Raw genomic sequence first — 25,193 nt, forward strand, 5'->3', positions numbered from 1 at the left:
CCTCCGCCTGCCCATCATCCCTCCTCACCTGGATCCACCCATCTCCTCCCAGCATCTCACTATTCCCACTCTCCCCTCCTCCACCTGCCCATCATCCCTCCTCACCAGGATCCCCCCATCTCCTCCCAGCCTCTCACTATACCCACTCTCCCCTCCTCCGCCTGCCCATCATCCCTCCTCACCGGGATCCCCCCATCTCCCCCCAGTGTCTCACTATTCCCACTCTCCCCTCCTCCACCTGCCCATCATCCCTCCTCACCTGGATCCACCCATCTCCCCCCAGCTCTTCTCCTCACCTCCTTACACAGGCTGTCTCCTCTCTTTGCTTTCAGTCCTGATGAAGAGGCTTCACTCAAAACATCAGCTGTCCACTTCCCACTGAAGATACTGTCTGACCTGTTGAGTTCCGCCAGCAGCTCATTTTTCTTCTATATTATGCTCAATTTTCTCATCAATATAGATTGTTTACACAGTGACTAACCCGTGGTGTCCCTACCCTGGGAATGCGTGATGGGACAGTGTAGAGGGAGCTTCACTCTGTATCTAACCCGTGCTGTCCCTGTCCTGGGAGTGTGTGATGGGACAGTGTAGAGGGCGCTTCACTCTGTATCTAACCCGTGCTGTCCCTGTCCTGGGAGTGTGTGATGGGAGAGTGTAGAGTGAGCTTCACTCTGTATCTAACCCGTGCTGTCCCTGTCCTGGGAGTGTGTGATGGGACAATGTAGAGGGAGCTTCACTCTGTATCTAACCTGTGCTGTCCCTGTCCTGGGAGTGTGTGATGGGACAGTGTAGTGGGAGCTTCACTCTGTATCTAACCCGTGCTGTCTCTGTCCTGGGAGTGTGTGATGGGACAGTGTAGAGGGAGCTTCACTCTGTATCTAACCCGTGCTGTCCCTGGCCTGGGAGTGTGTGATGGGACAGTATAGAGGGCGCTTCACTCTGTATCTAACCTGTGCTGTCCCTGTCCTGGGAGTGTGTGATGGGACAATGTAGAGGGAGCTTCACTCTGTATCTAACCTGTGCTGTCCCTGTCCTGGGAGTGTGTGATGGGACAGTGTAGTGGGAGCTTCACTCTGTATCTAACCCGTGCTGTCCCTGGCCTGAGAGTGTGTGATGGGACGGTGTAGAGGGAGCTTCACTCTGTATCTAACCCGTGCTGTCCCTGTCCTGGGAGTGTGTGATGGGACAGTGTAGTGGGAGCTTCACTCTGTATCTAACCCGTGCTGTCCCTGGCCTGAGAGTGTGTGATGGGACAATGTAGAGGGAGCTTCACTCTGTATCTAACCCATGCTGTCCCTGTCCTGGGAGTGTGTGATGGGACAGTGTAGTGGGAGCTTCACTCTGTATCTAACCCATGCTGCCCCTACCCTGGGAGTGTTATACTGGACAGGGCAGAGCAAGCTTCACTGAATTTCCATCCTTTCATTAAGCAGCCTTAGTGAATTAAGAAGAGTAAATGGTATTTATTGATGTGATCTCGCTTGCTCAAACTGAGGAACTTTGTGGCTACCAGATGTAAACAGAATGATTTGGCAGGGTTTCCACCACAAGCATCCTGACCTACACAATGACAATGAATGAGAGAGTAGATCTAATGGGACAAACTCACTTGTAGAGATGGTATGGCAATCAATAGGTCTGATTTGTCATCATGGATGGTAAATTCCCTTGGAGCTGATAATTCTCATTGATTACCATTGCCCTGTATTTCTTTCTGTGTTATTTCTGCAGAACAGCATAAACTGAGAGGGTCTCTGGGTGCTAGGCTTTCCCACGGATTCCCTTGTATTAGGTGATAGAAGGTTGGTGGTGTTGTGGATAGTGTAAATATTTGCCGTAGATTACAATGGGACATTGACGAGATGAGGAGCTGGGCTAAGAAGGTGCAGATGGACTTCTGTCCAGAGAAGTGTGAAGTATAGGCTTTTGGAGGTCACACCTGAATGCAGGTTAACAGCAGGATTCCTACCACCATTGAGAAACAGAGGGACTGTGGGGTCCACATGCCACACTTGTTGATAGGGTGGTTAAGAAGACGTGATGTTTGGTCTTTATTAATCAATGGACGCTGTCTAAGCCAGGCACCATTTTGGTGTCACGTACAAAATGCTGGCGAAATTCAGCAGGTCAGACAGCATCTGTGGAAAGAAATAAACCATTGACGTTTCGGGCTTCACCTTGGCATGAAATGTTGACTGCTTATTCCCCTCCATTGATGCTGTCTGACCTGCTGAGATTTTGCAGCATTTTGTTTGTGTGTTATACTGGGTTTCCAGCAACTGCAGAATCTGTTGTGTTTATGGCACTGGGCAGGAAGTGTACAATTATGTTGACGCAAGATGCTGGAGGAACTCAGTGGATCAGGCAGCATCTGTGGAAGGAAACAGACAGTTGACGTTTCTGATACAACTCCCTGAACAAACCCACAGAGCTGCTCGGCATCCTGGTGTTTTGTTGCACAATTACGCAGTCGGATATGGGACCCAGAACTGGCGGAGCACAAAAACCCTGAAGAAAGATGACAGAGACAGGGAGGGGAGTGGGCCACAGAGCAACTTGACACAACACTAATGTAGGATTATTGCTGGAGTCATGTGAGTAAGTCAGCATAGATTTGGTGGGCCGAAGGGCCTAGTTCATTGCTGTAACCCCCTGAGGCAAGTTCTCTGCAAATATATAGGAGAACCCGAAGGTCCGGTGTCTACAAATCCACAGGACCGCTGGAGGCTGAAGAATAGCTCTGTCATGGAGTTAGAAGGCTGTGAGTGGGCTGTTGCTTGCTATGCTGGCCCCAAAATGCGTAGCAACGCTTGCGGGCTGTCCCCAAGACATCCTTGATGTGTTGGTTGTTGTGTTGGTTGTTCAACGCAAATGACGCATTTCATTTTTTGTTTCCACGTACACGTGATAAATGAATCTGAATCTTCTGTGACTTTCAGGACAGAGATTTGCTGTGTTAAAAGTCAGAGTCACTGACATGTTCCATGAAGTCTGTTGTTTTGTGGCAACAGTATAGTGCAGTACAATATCATTAATGAAACTATAAATTACAATAAGAAAATAGATAAATATATAAAAATTGCATTAATTAAGTAGTACAAATTGAAAGCAAAAATAGTGAGGTAGTGTTTATGGGTTGGTTCATTGTCCATTCACTGAGCTGATGGAAGAGTGGAAGAAGCCGTTCCTAAATCTTTGAGTGTGTGCCTTCAGGCTCCTGTACCTCCTCCCTAATGGTAGCAATGAGTAGCGGGCATGTCCTGGGTGATCAGAGAGCCCAGAGGGTAAAGGGTGTGTGATGCACCATCAATAACTCTCGGAGACGGGAGGCAAATGATAGGCTTTTATTAGCTGCAAGAGACCACGATTAGCAGCAAGAGACCATCACATAACATCCTGGAGACTGAGGGAGGAGCAGTGCCTCCAGTTGCCTTTATACAAGGGTCTGTGGGAGGAGCCACAGGAGCAGTCAGCGGGGGCGGGGGGTGCGTGTCCAGACAGGTATATGTAGTTCACCACAGTGTGCAAGAGGAGTGAAGACATGCTGCCTGTAGTTGGAGTTCTAGATGAATACCAGTTAGAAAGTATAGGCAGTTTAACCACCAGTGCACTGGAAGTGCAGCCCGGGGACTGCAGTCTGAGCTAATGTTTCTAATTGATTCCATGTTGACGCTCATCCTCTGAGCAACTCCTTGGCATCAACTGCGACGAGAAGCTGGCAAGGATCCTGCTCCGTTCTAGACCCTTGGGTGGTAGGGACGTTCTCGGCAGCTTTAGAGATAGTGCAGATGTCTTTAAGGAGTAGTCCCCTTTCAGTGCGAGAAGTGTTGGTCCCTAAGCCACAGGACTCCAGGGTCGACTGTCCTGACTATCCTGGATCGACAGCCGAGAGGGTAGGTTTTGACACAGAAAGTGGTGGGTGCACTGCCAGAGGTGATAGTAGAGGCTGATAGATTAGAGACTTTTCCAACACTCTTAGATATGCATGATGATGAAAGAAAAATGGAGAGCTATGTGGCAGGGAAAAGTTAGAATGACTGTAGAGTAGGTTAAAAGCTTGGTACATCGTGGGCTGAAGGGCCTGTACTGTGCTATATTGTTCTATGTTCTATCAATGGTGTTTCATTGTAAATTTCCAAATGATGGGGTAAACATTGAACGCCCCCAACACTGAAACACACCTACCAAACTTGTGCTTCCGATTGTGTACAGCTCCCTCACTACGATAACTACTACTACACAATTCTACACATGACAATGGAACTGTTCAGGGAGCTAGAGTAGGGCCTGTATAAATAAACTGTGTAGGAAGCAAGGAGAGAGAGATCAGATAGAGGAAAGAATGGAGAATTGAAGTGCTAGGTGATTAGAAGCTTGTGGATTATACTTGAGCTGGTGTTCCACAAAAGAGACACCCATTATAGAAGTGATAGAAAAATACAGCATGGAAACAGGCCATTCGGCCCATCTAGTCCATGTGGAACCATTTAAACTGCCTTCTCCCATCAACCTACACCTGGACCATAGCCCTCCATACGTCTGCCATCCATGTACCTATCCGAACCTCTCTTAAACATTGAATTAGAGCTTGCACGCACCACGTGCACTGTTAGATCATTCCACACTCTCACCACCCTCTGAGTGCATAAGTTTCTGTTCATGTTCCCCTTAAACTTTCCATGTTTCACCTTGAAACAATGACCTCTGGTTGTAGTCCCTCCCAACTTCAATGGGAAAAGCCTGCTTGCACTTACCCTATCTGTACCCTTTATGATTTTAAATACCTGTACCAAATCTCCCCCAGTCTTCTATGTTCCAAGGAATAAAGTCCTAGCTTGTAACACAGGTCCTCCAGTCCCAGCAACATCATTGTAAATTTTCTCTGTACTCTTTCAACCTTATTCACATCTTTCCTGTAGGTAGGTGACCAAAACTGTGCACAATACTCCAAATTAGGCCCCACCAACGTCTGATACAACTTCAACATAACATCCCATCTCCCGTACTCAGTACAGTGATTTATGAAGGCCAATATGCCAAAAGTTTTCTTTACAACCCTATCTACCTATAACGCCACTTTCAATTAATTCTGGACCTGTATTCCCAGATCCCTTTGATCTACCGCACTCCTCTGTGTCCCACCCTTCACTGTGTGAGACCTACCCTGATTGGTCCTACTGAAGTGCAAAACCTCACACTTGTTTTCATTAAATTCCATGTGGAATTCAATGAAAACGAGTATAAGAGTTGGGATGTAACGTTAAAATTGTACAAGGCATTGGTAAGGCCAAATTTGGAGTATTGTGTACAGTTCTGGTCACCGAATTATAGGAAAGATGTCAACAAAATAGAGAGAGTACAGAGGAGATTTACTAGAATGTTGCCTGGGTTTCAACACCTAAGTTACAGGGAAGGGTTGAACAAGTTAGGTCTTTATTCTTCGGAGCGTAGAAGGTTGAGGGGGGACTTGATAGAGGTATTAAAATAATGAGGGAGATCAATTGAGTTGACGTGGATAGCCATTTTCCCTTGAGAGTAGGGGAGATTCAAACAGGAGGACATGATTTGAGAGTTAGGGGACAAAAGTTTAAGGGTAGCATGAGGGGGAATTTCTTTACTCAGAGAGTGGTAGCTGTGTGGAACGAGCTTCCAGTAGGAGTGGTAGAGGCAGGTTCGGTATTGTCGTTTAAAATAAAAATTGGATAGGTATATGGACAAGAAAGGAATGGAGGGTTATGGGCTGAATGCAGGCCAGTGGGACTAGGTGAGAGTAAGCATCAGCATGGACTAGAAGGGCTGAGATGGCCTGTTTCTATGCTGTAATTGTTATATGGTTATATATGGAATGCATGTGGTCTCTGCAGTGTAGAGAAAATCATAGTTGGAGTTAATACCCTAAAGTGTAAGAAATGCAACCAAAAATCTTCTCTTTTGATCAGCTTGATCAATGAAGCGTTGTGTTTCCACACAGAGGTCTCCCTTTACATTGGAAAGCTCCACACCTTACCTCACACTACATTGACAGTGTTGCACTCCATTACAATCAGAATCAGGTTTATTATCACCGACATATGTCATGATGTTCGTTGCTTCATAATAAATTACAACAAGAATATATAAAATACAAATAAATACTCCAAATGAGAGCAAAATAGTGAGGTAGCTTTCATGGACAATTCAGAAATCTGATAGCAGAGGGGAAGAAGCTGTTCCGAAAATGATGAGTGTGTGTTTTCAGGCTCCTCCCTGATGCTAGTATTGAGAAAGGGGCATGTCCTGGGTGATGCAGTTCCTTAATGATGGATGCCACCTTTTTGAGGCATTGCCTTTTGAAGATGTCCTCTGCAGTTTTCCCGATACTATGCATTGTAGCTCTATACCAGACAGTGATCCAACCAGTCAGAGTGCTCTCCATGGTACATCTGTAGAAATTTGCTAGAGTCTTCTTGATATACAAACTCCTCATGCAACATAACTGCTGGTGTGCCTTCTTCATAATTTTTTCAATATGTTGGGCCCAGATCTTCTGAGATGTTGACACCCATGATTCATGAAATGTTCCCTCATTACCATCCCTCTGATAGTGTAGGACTTCCTCAGTATCGCTCTTCAATCTGATTCTCACTTGGTACCAACCTCAGCCCTCAGTGCTGTCCAATGTCATATTTCCATTTATCACACCAAGGAATCTGATCACTTCTCTCAAGCTAGGAGCCAAATTAGTACCAATTAGTTGCACTTTGCCTTGAGAAATTAATTAACATCTGTTGGGTTTGTCTCATCGACGACGGTGATGCATTTGCTTTCAACTCTGTGGTATTTTTGGGCTCCAAGCTCACTTTTGAATCAACTGAGATGAGGCAATAACAAACAGAATGACATAAGTTGTAGAACTGTTAGATACAAAAGGGGACCATTCAGCTCATTGCAACTATATCTGCTCTTCAAAATACCTTTCTAATTAGTCCTATTGCCCCATACTTTCCTACAGATAATTACTTATCTGTAGTACTGATCCCAGGCCCTAATCATTAATGGAGCAAATGTGTTCACAAAGTCTTTAAGTAAGTTCAAAGTTTAAAGTAAATTTACTTTTGAAGTATGTATATGTGACCATATACTATGCTGAGATTCGTTTTCTTGCAGGAATTTACAAAAAAATAAAAGAAATAGATTAGAATTTATGAAAAGCTATACAAGAAGCAAGACTGACAAACAACCAAAGTGCAAAAGACCACAAACTGTGAAAATAAACAAATGGACAGATAGATAGACACTGAGAACATGAGTTGTAGAGTCCTTGAAAGTGGGTCGGTAGATCGTAGAATCGGTGCGGAGTTGTGGTGAGTGAAATTATCCACGCCAGTTCCAGAGCCTGATGGTTATAGGGTAATAACTGAATTTGGTGATGTGGGACCTCCTTCCTGATGATAGTGGTGAGAAGAGAACGTGGCCTAGATGGTGGGGGTCTTATTTTGCTGGTGCCAGGTACACAACAGTCTGTCTCTCGAGTAGGATAGGAACATCTGTATCAGAGGTGACAGGTTGTAGCATGGATACCAAGCTGGCTCCATCACAGGAGCTGGAGTTATGTCAAATTGAAAACAATGGAAAGGGATGTCCCACAAGGAACATTGCTGGGACCACCATCCTTCAACATTTGCATGAACCATTTGTATGTGGGAAACGGAATAATGAGAGATAAAAAATGAAAAGCATTGGCCAGGAGATACAGGAGCCTTGTGTCCCACAGCACCAGGTTCAGGTGATAACCTTCAGTTATCAGGTCCTGAACCAGCGTGGATAACTTCACTCACCTCAACACTGAACTGATTCCACAATCTACGGACTCAACTTTCAAGGACTCTACAACTCATCTTCTCTGTATTATTTATTTACTTTTTTTTTGTGTCGTTTGTCTTCTTTTGCACATTGGCTGTTTGTCTGTCTGTACTTGTGTGTGGTTTTTCATTGGTTCTACTATGAAAGCCTGTAAGAAAATGAATCGCAAGTAATATATAGTGACGTGTATGTACTTTGGTAATATATTTACTTTGAACTTTGAACCAAAGACATCATGGTAACCTTGTGTTGACCAAAGCTCTGTGAATGTTGTGATCTCTGTAAAAGATGTTAAGATACATAAACAAATGGCACTAGACTGTATCCAAGATAACCCTTCACCTTCCCAGACTGCAGTAGCTTAGAGAAAATTACAGGGACAATTCTTGTTCTGGCATATACATACAGGTACAGATATTCGTTTGGGGCAGAAGTGCTCTCAGAATTGGCTGTCAGGAACAAGCAACCACACCCCTTCAAGAGATGTGTTCTACCCTTCGTTCTGCTCCTTCTTTGCCCACTCACACACCTCCCTCATTTCCTGTCCCCATTCCTCTTTCCTCTTCAAAGTCAAGTTTATTGTCATTCATGTATGCACAGGTGTGATGAAAATCTTACCTGCAGCATCATCACAGGCGTGTAGCATCCTGCAGGCAACATTCACAAGACAAACTATACACAGTTTTTACAAGAACACACAAGAAGAACAAATCTTGAGCCTGGTGCTGCTGTTCTTCAGTCTTTCCTCAGCTGAGAGCAAGGAACAACCCGGGGTTGTGACAATTTAAGCACAAGGCCAGATTGAAAAGGTCAGGGTGTCAGGGCCAGGGGTGAGGGTCAGGCCAGTGTTCAGCCCACTGCTCCATGAGGTTTACTCGTCTCTACACTGAATGGAGGCTGTGGCTGCAACCCATGGGCTAATAATCGGCTGCAGTGACGACTGGCTTCATAGTTGTGGACTCACTTTTGTGAACTTCAGTTTGCTTGTTGTTCTTTGCACAATTTGTTTTTTTCTTCACATTTAGAGATTGACAGTCTTTTTTAACGGGTTTAATTGAGTTTCTTTCTGACTGCATGTAAGGAGACAAATCTCAAGTTTGTATATAGTATACATACTTTGAAAATAAATGTACTTTGGCTTTGAAACCTTGTCAGCGACGAGCGCACTTAACCATTCCGCCATACTCTTCCCCCTCCAGTTCCTTTTCTATCTCCAGCCAATCAGCCTCTTATTCATTCCCTGTCAGTCAATTTCTTCTCCCCTACCTCCTGTATCTCTCCTACTTTCTCCCACCAACATCTCTACCTGCATGTTCAGACAAAACCGAAGTCTGCTCTCAGACACAGGGTCCAGGTGAAGTCGATGATAGCAGGGGGTCGAGGTCCCTTTGTGACAAAGTCCCTCTGTTACCTGTGTACTGCTGGATATCAGACCCAGGCTCAGGCACCCAAAGAGCTATACAAACACATGAAGTAGACTTGCCTTTCTACCCCATGAATCTGCTCAGTACACTAAGCCACCTATCAGCCTGTCAGCTCCTGCTCCCACTTTTGAGATTGTGGTTGAGAGGGAAAATAAATCAGCCATGATTGAATGGCAGAGGAGGTTCAATGGGCTGAATGGCCTTATTGTGCTCCGATGTCTTAGTCAGAGGCTTTTTCCCAGGGCTGAAATGGTTGCCACAAGAGGACTCAGGTTTAAGGTGCTGGGGCGTAGGTACAGAGGAGATGTCCGGGGTAAGTTTTTTACTCAGAGAGTGGGGACTGCGTGGAATGGGCTGCTGGCAATAGTGGTGGAGGCGGATATGATAGGGTCTTTTAAGAGGCTTTTAGATAGGTACGGAGCTTAGTAAAATAGAGGTCTATAGGTAACCCTAGTAATTTCTAAGGTAGGGATGTGTTCGGCACAACTCTGTGGGCCGAAGGGCCTGTATTGTGCTGTAGGTTTTCTATGTTTTCCTATGTTTCTATGATCTTTTATATCGGCAAACTCCCCTCTAACTTTCGGTCCAGATGATGGCCTCGAAGCGAAACATCAACTATCCATTTCATTCCACAGATGTTGGCCAACCCATTGTGTTCCTCCAACATCTTATGTGCTGCTCAATAAAGTCAACTGATCTGATTCTAACCTCGGCTCTGCACTCCTGCCTTCTCCTAGTAACCTTTCACCCTTTGCTCATTAAGAATCCATCAGTCACTACCTTACAGAGGCACAGTAGAGAGCATCCTAACAGGATGCGTCAGTGCTTGGCATGGAAACCGCACTGTGGCCGGACAAGAAGGCTCTACAACAGATGGTCAAAACTGTCCAGCGCATCACCAGCACCAGTCCACCCGCCATCAAGAACATTTGTACAAGGAGGTGCCGGTAAAGGGCTAGTAATGTCATGAAGGATCCCACCCACCCTGCTCATGGACTGTTTGTCCCACTCCCATCAGGGAGGAGGCTATGTAACATCCACGCCAGGACCACCAGGCTCAAGTTCCTTTCCCCAAGCAGTGAGGCTGATCAACACCTCCACCCACTAACCCACCCCTCTACACCCCCAACCACCACCACTTTATCATTTCTTGTCCGAATCATACAGACACGCCTTTGCCTTGCGTTACTTTGTGGGCATACAATCAATCTATGTATAAAAGCTGTTCTATGTATTTAGATTTATTGTGTTTTTATGATTGTTATTATTCTGTTCTCTATCTGATTGTGCATTTATGTGCTGCATCAGATCCAGAGTAACAATTATTTCATTCTCCATTACACTTGTGTACAGGAAATGATATCAAACAATCTTTAATCTTGAAAAACACTGAAAGACTTCGCTTCCATTATCCTCTAAGGAGCAGAGTCCCTAAAGCTTTCAATCCTTGTGGAGGGGAAAATTTCATCTTATTGCCATCCAAGATGAGCAAACCATTATACAAAGTTCAAAGTAAATTTATTATCAAAGTGCGTATGTATCACCAAATACTACACTGAGATTCAATTTCTTGCAGGGAGTCATGGTTAAATACAAAGAAACACAATAGAACCAATAATGAACTGCACATAAATAAAAGTGGACAAACAACCGATGTGCAAAATGCAATGAACTGTGTAAATACAAAAAGAACGAATAATCATAGTAAGTAAGTAAATAAATAATATTGAGAACATGAGTTGTAGAGTCCTTGAAAGTGAGTCCGTAGGTTGTGGAATCTGTACAGTGATGGGGTGAGTAAAGTTATCAACACCAGTCAGGAGCCTAATGGTTGAGGGGTATTAACTGTTCATTAACCTGCTGGTGTGGGAATAGAGGCTTCTGTACCTCCTGCCTGATGGTAGTAACAAGAAGAGAGCATGGCCTAGATGGTGGGAGTCTTTGATAATAGAATTGATTTATTATTTATTTATTTATCTCCTGTTGTTGTTGTTCGGTTGGTTAGTTGAGTACGACTCTTCGTGACCTCATGGACCATGGGGTCCATAGGGTTTTCATGGACCAGGCCTTTCTTCTGCACAGATGCTGCTGCTGCCCAGGTTGGGACCCAGCTGGGTTTGAACTCAGCACCATCTACCTTGAAGTCCATGACACCACCAGCTGGCCCTTATGCTCCTATGCATTACTTATAAGCTTTAGTTCAAGCTTCTCTCCACATTCATCTCGTCAAGACCTCTCAGGATTTGTGCATATTTGAATCAAGTGCCCTCTTGCTCTTCTGAACTGTAACAGATCCAAGTCCAACCTGTCCAACCTTTCTTCAAGGTATGACCGACCCATTTCCTATTAGTTCTCTGAACTAATTCTAACACTTTGACATTTTTCATTACATCAGGAGACCAGTAGTCTCCACACTAGAACATTTCACATACACTCAGTGGCCTAATAAAGTGGGCACTTTATTTTTGTGGTCTTCTGTTGTTCTGTTGTGGTCATTAGGTTATAGATCAAACTTAAAGGTTTGATCTGTTGGGTTCAGAGATACTCCTCTGCACACCACTGTTGTAATGTGTAGTGATTTGAATTACTGTCACCTTGAGCCAGTCTGGCCATCTCCTCCGACCTCTCTCATTAACAAGGTATTTTACCCACCGATTTGCCGATCACTGATTTTTTTTTGTTTTTCACAGCATTCACTGTAAACTCTAGAGATTGTTGCACATAAAAATCCTAGATCTGTAGTTTCTGAAATACTCAAACCACCCCATCTAGCACCAACATTCATTCCATGGTCAAAGTCGTTTATTTCACATTTCTTCCCCATTCTAATGTTTGGCCTGAAACACAATTGAACCTCCTGACCATGTCTGCCTGCTTTTATGCAATGAGTTGCTGTCACATGACAGGGTGATTAAATATTTGCATTAATAATTATGGGTACCTAATAAAGTGGTTACTGAGTGTAGAACATAGAACAGTTCAGACCCTTTGGCTCATAATATTGTGCTGACTTTTTAATGTACTCCGATGTCAATCTACCCCTTCCTTCCCACATAGCCTTCCATTTTTCTTTCAGATTAGGTCACACCCGAGCTGTTGCTGTGATCTCAGATATACAGTACGATCCCAGGCTGTAAGAGAGGATCATGGTGTGGCAGCAGCCAGGCTGTCCAGTCAGTGTATGGGCAGGGTTTCAGTGTATTAGCTATCGATACTCACTGCTGTTCTATTGGAAATAAGCATCACTATGTAATATACTGAGTACCTGGCCACACGGAGTATAAAACAGAACAGTACAGGCCCTTCAGCCCACGATGTTGTGCTAACCTTAATCTACTCTAACATCAATCTAACCCTTCCTTATAGCCCTCCATTTTCTTTCATCTATGTACCTATCTAAGAGTCTCTTAAATATACATAAATGATCTGGATGATGGGGTGGTAAATTGGATTAGTAAGTATGCCGATGATACTAAGGTAGGAGGTGTTGTGGATAATGAGGTGGGTTTTCAAAGCTTGCAGGGAGATTTATGCCGGTTAGAAGAATGGGCTGAACGTTGGCAGATGGAGTTTAATGCTGAGAAGTGTGAGGTTCTACATTTTGGCAGGAATCATCCAAATAGAACATACAGGGTAAATGGTCGGGCATTGAGGAATGCAGTGGAACAGAGAGATCTAGGAATAACAGTGCATCGTTCCCTGAAGGTGGAGTCTCATGTAGATAGGGTGGTGAAGAAGGCTTTTGGAACGCTGTCCTTTTTAAATCAAAGCATTGAGTACAGAAGTTGGGATGTAATGTTAAAATTGTACAAGGCATTGGTAAGGCCAAATTTGGAATATTGTGTACAGTTCTGGTCACCGAATTATAGGAAAGATATCAATAAATTAGAGAGAGTGCAAAGACGATTTACTAGGATGTTACCTGGGTTTCAGCACTTAAGTTACAGAGAAAGGTTGAACAAGTTAGGTCTCTATTCATTGGAGCGTAGAAGGTTGAGGGGGGATTTGATCGAGGTGTTTAAAATTTTGAGAGGGATAGATAGAGTTGACGTGAATAGGCTGTTTCCATTGAGAGTAGGGGAGATTCAAATGAGAGGACATGATTTGAGAGTTAGGGGGCAGAAGTTTAAGGGAAACACGAGGGGGTATTTCTTTACTCAGAGAGTGATAGCTGTGAGGAATGAGCTTCCTGTAGAAGTAGTAGAGGCCAGTTCAGTTTTGTCATTTAAGGTAAAATTGGATAGGTATATGGACAGGAAAGGAGTGGAGGGTTATGGGCTGAGTGCGGGTAGGTGGGACTAGGTGAGATTAAGAGTTCAGCATGGACTAGGAGGGCCGAGATGGCCTGTTTCCGTGCTGTGATTGTTATATGGTTATATGGTTATCCTTAATATATCTGCCTGTACCACCACCCCTAGCAAGGTGCACCTACCACTCTATGTAATAAGCCTAACTCTGACATCCTCCTATACTTCCCTTAAAATTATGCCCCTCTTGTATTATCCATTTCCACCCTGGGAAACCGTCCTTGGCTAGCCATTCTATCTCTGCCTCATCATCTTGTACACCTCTATCAAGTCATCTCTCATCCTCCTTTGCTCCAAAGTGAAAAGGCCTAGCTCACTCAACATATCCTCATAAGACATGTTCTCTAACCTAGGTATGTCTCCTAGATAAAGAGGCGACCAGAATTGAACACAATATTCCAAGTGTAGTCTAACCAGGGTTTTATAGATCCCCATTGCTCTTGAATTCAATCCAAAGTTCAAAGTAAATTTATTATCAAAGTACCTGTATGTCACTGTACACAACCCTAAGATTCATTTTCTTGTGGACATACTTCGTAAATTCATAATAGAATAATAACCATTATCAAATCAAGACCTCACAACCTGGGTGTGCAACCAGTGTGCAAAAGACAAGTTGCAAGTACAAAAAAAATGATAATAAATTTTAAAATCCATAAATATCAAGAACTCGAGGAGAAGAAACTTGAAAGTGAGTCCATAGGTTATGGGAACAGATCAATTATGGGACAAGCGAAGTTGTGTGAAATTACTCCTTTTAGTTCAAGAGCCTGATGTTTGAGGGGTGATAACTGTTCCTGAATTGGTGGTGTGGGTCCTGAGGTTCCTGTACCTTCTTTCCAATGACAGCAGCGACCAATGAAGGCCAACACTCCATAAGCCTACTTAAACACCCTATCAACTTGTGTGACAACTTTGACGGATCTATGGACATGAACCCCAAGATCCCTCTGTTCCCCCACACTGTTGAGAATTCTATTATAAACCTTGTATCCCGCCTTCGAGTTCAACCTAAGTATAGCACTTAACACCATAGAACCATAGAACATTACAGCACAGAAACAGGCTTTTTGGCCCTTCTTGGCTGTGCCAAACCATTTTTCTGCCTAGTCCCACTGACCTGCACCTGGGCCATATCCCTCCATACACCTCTCATCCACGTACCTGTCCAAGTTTTTCTTAAATGTCAAAAGTGAGCCCGCATTCACCACTTCATCCGGCAGCTCATTCCACACTCCCACCGCTCTCTGCGTGAAGAAGCCCCCACCCCAATGTTCCCTTTAAACTTTTCCCCCTTCACCCTTAACCCATGTCCTCTGTTTTTTTTTCTCCCCTAGCCTCAATGGAAAAAGCCTGCTTGCATTCACTCTATCTAGACCCATCATAATTTTATACACCTCCATCAAATCACCTCTCATTCTTCTACACTCAAGGGAATGAAGTCCTAACCTGTTCAACCTTTCTCTGTAACTCAGTTTCTCAAGTCCCGGCAACATCCTTGTAAACCTTCTCTGCATTCTTTCAACCTTATTAATATCCTTCCTGTAATTAGGTGACCAAAACTGCACACAATACTCCAAATTCAGTCTCACCAATGTCTTATACAACCTCACAAAATGCTGGTGGAACACAGCAGGCCAGGCAGCATCTATAGGACATTTCGGGCTGAGACCCTTCGTCAGGACCCGAAATGTCGACAGTGCTTCTTCCTATAGATGCTGCCTGGCCTGCTGTGATCCACCAGCATTTTGTGTGTGTTGTTTGAATTTCCAGCATCTGCAGATTTCCTCGTGTTTGCTCTTATACAACCTCACCATTACATTTCAACTCTTATACTCAATACTTTGATTTATAAAGGCCAATGTAGCAAAAGCTCTCTTTACGACCCTATCTACTTGTGACGCCACTTTTAGGGAATTATGTATTTGTACTCCCAGATCCCTCTGTTCTACTGCACTCTTCTGGATTTAACTCAATTTGCCACTCTCAGCCCAATGTCCCATTGTAACCACCTTCCATACTATCCACAACTCCACCAACCTTCTTGTCTTCAGTCTTTCTCCCAGACCACAACTAGTAACTGGGTAGCAATTCATGAGAATATTTATCACATGATCTCTTGTTCACACCTCCCCAAACAATGTTCTAGACCCCAACAACATCCCCCCTCTCCTTGCCTTCCCAAAGCCAATCGGAAAGCAAGCAAGTTCTTCCTTTGCTGACTGGAGGATTCCTGACTGTCATCCCCAGTTAGTCATGCTTGTTGTACACTGCTTACACTTCAAACTGGGGTGGACATGACATAGAAATGTGAGTCCTACTTTCAATAAATTCACAACTAATAAACTACAAAACCAGAGCACAAACACACAGAAAAGATACTGGAGGAACTTGACGAGTCAAGAAGGATCTGTGGAGAGGAATAAATAGTTGACACGTCCCGCTCAGACCCTTCATCAGGACTGGAAAGGAAGGGGGAAGAAACTGGAACAGGAAGGTGGGGGGAGGGGAAGGAATACAAGCTGGCAGGTGAAACCAGGTGAGGGCAAAGGTGAGGTGATGCTGGGAGGTGGCGGGCAGGTGAGGAGAGGGAAAGGGTAAGGGGGAGAAGGGACGGGGGGAGGGGGAGAGAGAAAATACCGGAAGTTAGAAAAAGCGATGTTCATTCCGTCAGATTTGGAGGGTGCCCAGGCAGACTATGAGGTGTTGCTCCTCCATCACTGTGGCATTAGCAAAGACCATGAAATAACTCGGTGTATTAAAATTATTCCCCTGTGACTCGGAGCAAGGCTGTGTGAAAGTCACGAAGGCTACCTTTCCAACCGTGAGGTTTAACAAGCCGGAGAGTGATTGGAGGTGTGCGAGTGACCCAGGACTCAATCGCGATTTTCTCTTATTCCTTTAACTTTGTGTTTATTTATGGGAGTGCTGCGATGTGGATGGATCACGGTGAGACTGCGAGAGAGCCAGGGACCGTGCGTGCTGTGATCTCCGGCGAGGGGAGAGGCCCGTTGGACAGTCACGGCAGGGAGAGGAGTGGAAGTCGCCATCGCCCGTTGCCGCGGCAACGGCAATCTGCACGTTGGAGGAGGTGGTGTCATTGAGATGGGAGGGCAGGTTCTCTCTCAGTCTCTCACACCGGCAGCGCTACGAGAAACCTTCCCCGGGATTACACAGCCCCCAAGGTCAAACAATCTCCCACCTACACCAACTCACCCATTTCCATCTGCTCTCCATCTCTCTCGCCTCCCTTCCTTCCCACTCCCACCTCCTCCCTCTCCTTCCTTCCTCCCTCCCCTTTCCCCTCTCCACACTCCTGTCTCCTCCTTCCTCACTCCCCTCTCCTCCTTCCCCTCCCCCTCCCTCCCCTCCCCCTCCCCTCCCCCCTCCTTTCCCCTCCCCCCTCCTTTCCCCTCCTCCTCCCTCCTTCCCCCTCCCCCTCCATCCCCCCCTCCCCCTCCATCCTCCCCCCTCCCCCTCCCCTTTCCCCTCCCCTCCCTCCTTTCCCCTCCCCTCCCTCCTTTCCCCTCCCCTCCCTCCTTTCCCCTCCCCTCCCTCCTTTCCCCTCCCCTCCCTCCTTTCCTCTCCTTCTTTCCCCTCCTCCCTCTCCTTTCCCCTCCTCCCTCCTCTCCTCCTCCCTCCTCTCCCCCTCCACCCTTCCTCTCCCCCTCCACCCTTCCTCTCCTCCCCTCCCCCTTCCTCTCCTCCCCTCCCCCCTCTCCCCTCCCCCTCCCCCCTCCCCCCTCTCCCCTCCCCCCTCTCCCCTCCCCCCTCTCCCCTCTCCCCTCCCCCCTCTCCCCTCTCCCCTCCCCTCTCCCCCCTCTCCCCTCCCTCCCCTCTCCCCCCTCTCCCCTCCCTCCCCTCTCCCCTCCCCTCTCCCCTCCCCTCTCCCCTCCCCTCTCCCCTCCCCTCTCCCCTCCCCTCCCCTCTCCCCTCCCCTCTCCCCTCCCCTCTCCCCTCTCCCCTTCCTCTCCCCTCTCCCCTTCCTCTCCCCTCTCCCCTTCCTCTCCCCCGCTCCCCTTCCTCTCCCCTCCTCCTCCCTCCCTTCTCTCCTCTCCTCCTTCGTCCCTCTCCACCCCTCCCTTCCCATCTTCTCCATGCTCTTCTCTCACTCTTCCCCTGTCTTTCTCTCCTTCCTCTGCCTCTGCCTCTTCCCCATCATCGGAGTCTACATAGAGCAAGGGGTGGTGGTGAGGAGGGGGAAGAGGGAAAGTTTTGCGGCACCCCTCCGCCGCTTCTCCGGCCCCCGGCCCTCCTCCAGGGTAACAGCCCCTCCCACTTGCAGAGATCGCACGGGCGAAGGTGAGCGGGGTCTGGCGGCTGGGCGCCGAGACGGAATGCCATGCATCTCGAGGGGCTTGAGATGATAGCCGTCCTTGTGGTGGTCGCCCTGTTTGTCAAAGTACTGGAACAGTTCGGACTTTTTGAGCCAGTGGTCATCGAAACAGGTACAGTGGTTTGTCTCGAATGCTCGCCTTGTAAAGCAGGAAACAAGTGTCTGGATTCCATCCGGGATCTGAGTCCCCCGAAAAACTGTTCTGACTGAGTTCGATTCCTTAAATTATGGAACTTTTAAGTTTTGCTGCTTGACTGAATGGAATAAGTTGTGAAGAGCGAGACTAGTTTTTTAGCAAGTCGGCCAAAATCTTGCTCTATCTTCGACTCTTGCCGCACCGTATTAGTGTTTTTCAGTTACGATAGTTCATCGAAGGGTCGGGAGGTGGGGTGGATTTCGCAGGCGTGAATTTTTAAAACTGCCGTTCAGATCTGACAGGACTTCTCATGCAGAACATTGGCTGTGAGTCTCTTGATATTTCATATCAATCCAAAAGTAGAGAGATGGAGTACAAGGTAATTGCATAAAAACCATTATCGGGTGTTCCGGTGTTGAATGTGTGCGGACGAAGGAATCGTAATCAATCTCCCTCTCTCTGAATTTATCGTTCTCTGGTCTTTTCTTTCTCTCTCTCTCTCTCTCTCTCTCTCTCTCTCTCTCTCTCTCTCTCTCTCTCCCTCTCTCCCTCTCTCCCTCTCTCCCTCTCTCCCTCTCTCCCTCTCTCCCTCTCTCCCTCTCTCCCTCTCTCCCTCTCTCCCTCTCTCCCTCTCTCCCTCTCTCCCTCCTGTCTTTTTGCATGTGTGTGGTTGTAGGAGAGTGAAGCAGTACCGAAATATAAACAGGGAGATGTTGGAGGGGAGGTGGTTCAGATGTTGGAGATAGGATGCGAGATGGACCACAGAGTGTATTGAATGGACGGGAGGGGTGGGTTCCAGAATTGCAATGGTGTCGGTGGGTGACTGCGAAAGGACTCTTATCAAAGATTATGCATCACAGAATCAGTGACAAAGTGCAGGAGAGTTGCTGAGGTTCTGAGGGAAAGGTGCACACTCAGAAAGCTGTTATTACCTGAAAGGTGTCTGGCTTCTGCATAGTTTCAGGTTTACAGCAATAGTGTGTACAGTAGACACAGTTCACTGTTTACTCCCTTTCTGGAAGCACAATTAAGGACGAACAATAAATTCTGGCCTTTTCCAGTGATGCCAATGTTCTGTAAATGAATTTACCAAACTGTCCCCTGGTGACAGGGCTTTTTGCAGACAATGCAGAGAGGACTGATTAAGGACAGTTAATGAATGGCAGAGTGGTATACATCAGTAAATCTTTGTAGAATTATTACTAGGAATCACAAAACACAATTGACTAAAAACCCTACCCACAGGCAGTTCCTCCCAGTGATAGATGGGTCACACTCACACTCACACTCACACTCACACTCACACTCACACTCACACACACACACACACACACACACACACACACACACACACACACACACACACACACACACACGTGCTGGTCCCATTCTCTCTCACTGACCCTCACTACAGACAGGTCCCACATAATAAAGAGGCCATGTCTGTACCTAATAAGAGGCAACTTAGGGTATGTTCATGGTCTTCAGCTACTGTAGCCCATCCACTTCAAGGTCTGAAGTGTTGTGTGTTCAGAGATGCTCTTCTGCAAACCACCGTTGTAATAAGTGGTTATTTGAGTTGCTGTCGCCTTTTAACTTGAACCAGTCTGCCCATTCTCCTTTGACCTCTCACATTAAAAGGCATTTTTACCCACAGAACTGTCACTCAATGGAGTTTTTGTTTCTTTGTTTTTTTGCACCATTCTCTGTAAACTATAGACTTGAGATTGTTGTGCGTGAAAATTCCAGGAGATCAACAATCTTCTCAAGATAGTAAACCTCCACATTTGGAACCAACAATCGTTCCATGGTCAAAGTCACTGAGATCACGTTTTTCTCCCATTCTGATGTTTAGTCCAAACAACAAATGAACCTCTTGACCATGTCTGCCTGCTGTTATGCATTGAGTTGCTGCCACATGACTGGCTGATTAAATATTTGCATTAACAAGCAAGTGTAAAGGGGAACCGAAGAAGTGGTCATCAATCATAGTCTTGACAATGGTTGTCTTGGCAAAATCTTCTATGGAAGGGGTTTGCAATTGTCTTCTGTTGGACAGTGTCTTTACAAGACCTGTGACCCCAGCTATTATCAACACTCTTCAGAGATTGTCTGCCTGGTGTCAGCGGTTGAAGAACCAGGACTTGTGGTATGCACTAGTTGCTCGTACAACCATCCACCACCTGTTCCTGGCTTCTTGTGACCCTGATCGGCGGGGGAGGAGGGAAGGTGCTCAGCAGGTAGTGCACCTTGCCCATGAGTGATCTGCAGGCTAGTGGAGGGAAGGAGCACCTTACACCTCCTTTGGTAGAGACGTATCTCCACCCGCCACCCAGAATAAAGTTGCCACTGTGTATGTATATAACAGTCTCATGCACTGACACTTAAAGGGATGATGGGTCCATGTTGCTGGTGTTGAGAAGGGGTCAAAACACTTTACACATTGAATTATGAACCTTTGGAACATTATAACCCATGAGGCTGAAGATGCAAAGTATAAATCTCTCTCTCTCACACACACACACACACACACACACACTAGAATAATGTGTAGAATACTAGAACCTCATCAGAAACCATTCCCCCTCACTTCCCCTACTCTTGCCCTCTTCCTCTCCCGCTTCCCTCCTTTTCCCTACTCCCCTCCCTTTCCTCCTCTTCCTCCCCTTTCCTCCTCTTTCTCTCCTCTCTCTCCCTCTCATTATCTGCACTCTTTTCTTTCTATCCAGTACTGATCGAATTCCCTTTGGAAGCCATAGTAGGGCCGAGCCAACAATCCACTCTCGCTCACTGCATTATAAAGGCTTCAACTCCTGTGCCAACACACATCGTTTGGGTCTTCCACCATTTTACCAATTGGAAACTGTTTACCTAAGCCTGGTCATTATTTTAATCACACCATGTCAGATATCAGCCCGTCTGCCTCTAGGAATAAACCCATCTTCTCTAGCCCTTCCCTGTAACTTGCTCTCCATCCAGTAAGTAATTTCTGGGCTCTTTTCCAAGGACTTCAAATCCTTCCCGATGTATCTTGATCCAGCCTAGAAAGTGGTGCAGCTGAATGACACTTCATAGTGACTTGCATGCCTGTGTAGCCTGTCCCCCAAATGGAAGGGGAAGGGTTGTGGCAGAGACTGGGATTCAATTTGCACCATTGTCTATAAGAAGATTGTCCGTACTCTCCATGACCACGTGGGTTTCCTCCCACGTTCTAAAAACGTACAGTTTGGGGTTAGCGAGTTGAGGACATGCTACATTAGCACCAAAAGTGTGGCGACAATTGTGGGCTGATTTGATTCGATGCAAGACATCACATTCACTGTTTCGATATACATGTGACAAATAAAGCTAATCTTTCTATAATCGGGTCATGTGGGGTTTTGTAGCCACGATCTCCATCTGCCCATTTAGCATAAACACATCCACAGTTTCATTTCTGGCTTCTTTCAAAGTACACGAATTTCTACATTTAATTCCATCCTCCCATTCCACCAGCATGTATACTTTCTCCTGTAATCTATCTCTATGAACCACGTTTTGAAATCTGACCTCTGGTGGGACACTGCTGTATGATTCCCTCCAGTCTGAGAAACAGCTTCCCACCTTAACTCTGTGTTACCGATCCCTAAACAAATTATTTTTCCATGCGGTCTGGATTCTGTAAGGAAAGGAGTTTCACTCTACAAGTCCTCCAGTCACCTTGTACAGCTCTCATATAATTTATCAAATTTCCTTGATCCAAAGAGAAAAGCTCTAGCTCGTTCAATCTTCCTTCATCAGACATGCTCTAATCCAGAGAACATAGCACATAGAATACAGTGTAGGAACCAGCCCTTCGATCCACACTGTCTGTGTTGACTGCAATGCTAAATTAAACTAATTCTCTCTCTATCTACCTGCATGTAACCCATATCCTTCACTCCCAGTGTGTTCATGCCTCTAAAACTCCATTCTCATGTCTGCTTTCCCAGCAGCACATCCCAGACACCTCATGCCCTCTGTCTAAAAAATCAAATTGCCTGACAAATCTCCTTTAAACTTTCCACCACCCACCTTAAACCTATGTCCTCTAGTGTTTGTCATTTCTACTCTGGGGAGTTGGGGTTGGTAAGGCTGATTGTCTACCCTGTCTATGCCCCACATGACCTTTGCCCCATATGCTTCTGTCAGGTCTCCTCAGTCTTAATTTGAGTATAGATATAAGACATGGAACATAGAACAGTACAACTCAGTACAGGCCTTTCAGCCTACAATGTTGTGCCAGCCTTTTATGCTAACCTAAGATCAATCTTAACCTTCCCTCCCACATAGCCCTTCATTCATCCATCTGTGTGGGAGGGAAGGTTAAGATTATAACTCCTAATTTCCTTCTTGGTCACACACAAACTGGTTAGGGAAGTAGCCTCCTATACATTCATGAGACCTGATGTAGATTGGGGTATAAATTAATCAAGCACCTTTGCTCCATCTGCCACAAAAGGCAGGCTTTCCTGGTGGTGACCCGTTTCAGTTTGATATCCCATTCCAACGTGTCAGTCCACAGTCTCCTCCACTACCATGATGAGGTCATTCACAGGTGCAACACCTTGTATTCTGTCTGATATCTTCCATCTGATGGTATGAACATCAATTTCTTTAATACAGAGTGATGCTGCCTCTACACTGTCCCATCACACACTCCCAGGACAGGGACAGCACGGGTTAGATACAGAGTGAAGCTCCCTCTACACTGTCCCATCACACACTCCCAGGACAGGGACAGCACGGGTTAGATACAGAGTGAAGCTCCCTCTACACTGTCCCATCACATACTCCCAGGACAGGGACAGCACGGGTTAGATACAGAGTGAAGCTCCCTCTACACTGTCCCATCACACACTCCCAGGACAGGGACAGCACGGGTTAGATACAGAGTGAAGCTCCCTCTACACTGTCCCATCACACACTCCCAGGACAGGGACAGCACGGGTTAGATACAGAGTGAAGCTCCCTCTACACTGTCCCATCACATACTCCCAGGACAGGGACAGCACGGGTTAGATACAGAGTGAAGCTCCCTCTACACTGTCCCATCACACACTCCCAGGACAGGGACAGCACAGGTTAGATACAGAGTGAAGCTCCCTCTACACTGACCCATCACACACTCCCAGGACAGGGACAGCATGGGTTAGATACAGAGTGAATCTCCCTCTACACTGTCCCATCACATACTCCCAGGACAGGGACAGCACGGGTTAGTTACAGAGTGAAGCTCCCTCTACACTGTCCCATCACACACTCCCAGGACAGGGACAGCACGGGTTAGATACTCAAGACCATAAGACATAAGAGAAGAAGTAGGCCATTTGGCCCAAAGAGTTTCCTCTGCCATTGCATCATGGCTGATCCGATTTTCCTCTCAGCCTCCATCTCCTACCTTCTCTCCATAACCCTTCTTTCTCTGACCAATCAAGAATCTATCAGCCTTGGCCTTAAATAAAAATAAAAACTTGGCCTCCACGGCTGCCTATGGAGAAGAATTCCAAAGTTTCACCACTCTCTGACTAAAGAAGCTCCTCCTCATCTCTATTCTAAAAGGACACCCCACTATTCTGAGGCTGTGTCCTCTGGTCTTGACTCTCCACCAGAGGAAACATCCTTTCATCATCCACTCTATCAAAGCCTTTTAACACTTCTGGTTTCCATGAGGTCACCCCTCATTCTTCTGAATATCAGTGAATACAGACCCAGAACCAAGAAATGCTTTTCATATGACAAGCTATTTAATCCCAGAATCATTTTCATGAACCTCCTTTGAACCCTCTCCAGTTTCAGCACATCCTTTCTAAGATAAGGGGTCTAAAAATTATCACAATACTCCACATGAGGCCTCACCAGTGTTTTATAAAGTTTCAATTTTACATCCTTGCTTTTATGTTCTAGTCCTCTTCAAATGAATGGTTAACATTGCCTTTGCCTTCCTCACCACAGATTCAATCTGCAAATTAACTTTTAGGGAATTCTGCACAAGGACTCCCAAATCCCTTTGCACCTCAGTTTTTTGAATTGTCTCTCCATTTAGAAAATAGTCAACACTTCTACCAACATTTATGGCCATACACTTTCAGACACTGTGTTCCATCTGCCATTTCTTTGCCTATTCTCCTAATCTGTCTAAGTCCTTCTGTAGCTTCTCTACTTCCTCAAAACTATCTGCCCCTCCACCTATCTTCATATCAACTGCAAACTTTGCAACAAAGCCATCATTCAATCATTGACATCTAATGTAAAAAGAATCAGTCCCAACCCAGACCTCTGTGAAACACTACTCGTCACCAGCAGCCAACCAGAAAATGGTTGCTTTATTCCCACTCTTTGCCTCCTGCCAATCAGCCACTGCTTTATCCATGCTAGAATCTTTCTTGTAATACCATGGACTCATAGTTTGTTAAGCAGCCTCATGTGCAACACCAAGAACTCAACTTTAAATGATTCTCCTTTGTCTATCTGGTTTGTTATTTCTTCAATGATTCCAACAGGTTTTCCCCTGAGGAAACCATGCTGACTTCACCTATGTTATCATGTGCCTCCTAATACCCTGAGACCTCATCCTTAATAATCAACTCCAACATCTTCCCAACCACTGAGGTCAGACTGACTGGCCTATAGTTTCCTCTCTTCTGCCTCTCTCCCTTCTTGACAAGTGGCATGACATTTGCAATTCTCCAGTCCTCCGGAACCATTCTAGAATCTAGTGATTCTTGCAAGATCATGACTAATGCCTCCACAATCTCTTCAGCCACCTCTTTCAGAACCTTGGAGTGTACACCATCTGGTCCAGGTGACTTATCTGCCTTCAGAACTTTCAGTTTCCCAAGAACCTTCTCTCTAGTTATGTTAATTTCAAACTTCATGACCTCTGATGCCTGGAACTTCCACCATACTGTTAGTGTCCTTCACAGTGAAGACTGATGCAAAATCCTTATTCAGTTTGTTCCCCCATTTCTACCTCTCCAGCATCATTTTCCAGTGGTCCAATATCCACTCATGCCTCCCTTTTACACTTCATGTATCTGCAGAAACTTTTGGTATCCTCATTAATATTATTCACTGGCTTGCTTTTGTATTCCATCTTTATCTTCTAAATGACTTTTTAGTTGCCTTCT

At 45.7% G+C, this 25,193-nt stretch overlaps 1 protein-coding gene across 7 annotated transcripts in view; it reads left to right on the top strand.

The window, feature by feature from the left end:
• Positions 1–25,193, top strand: part of LOC132379349 (Kv channel-interacting protein 2-like) — a 523,353-nt gene that overhangs the window by 380,697 nt on the left and 117,463 nt on the right. For 2 of the 7 annotated variants that reach the window (XM_059947088.1, XM_059947085.1), the window contains exon 1: positions 17,591–18,021. The exons of 3 other annotated variants lie outside the window; for them this stretch is intronic. Coding sequence is in view for 3 of the 4 variants with exons in the window: in XM_059947085.1 (XP_059803068.1) it covers positions 17,916–18,021 (106 nt within the window). In the remaining variant the exon portion in view is untranslated. Of the gene's footprint in view, positions 1–17,589; positions 18,022–25,193 lie in introns of those variants that run through there. 2 more of the 7 variants (XM_059947084.1, XM_059947090.1) reach the window with 2 other exon arrangements.

Source organism: Hypanus sabinus, chromosome 22 (genome assembly GCF_030144855.1).
Source record: "Hypanus sabinus isolate sHypSab1 chromosome 22, sHypSab1.hap1, whole genome shotgun sequence".
In the NCBI taxonomy this organism is placed as follows: Eukaryota; Metazoa; Chordata; class Chondrichthyes; order Myliobatiformes; family Dasyatidae; genus Hypanus; species Hypanus sabinus.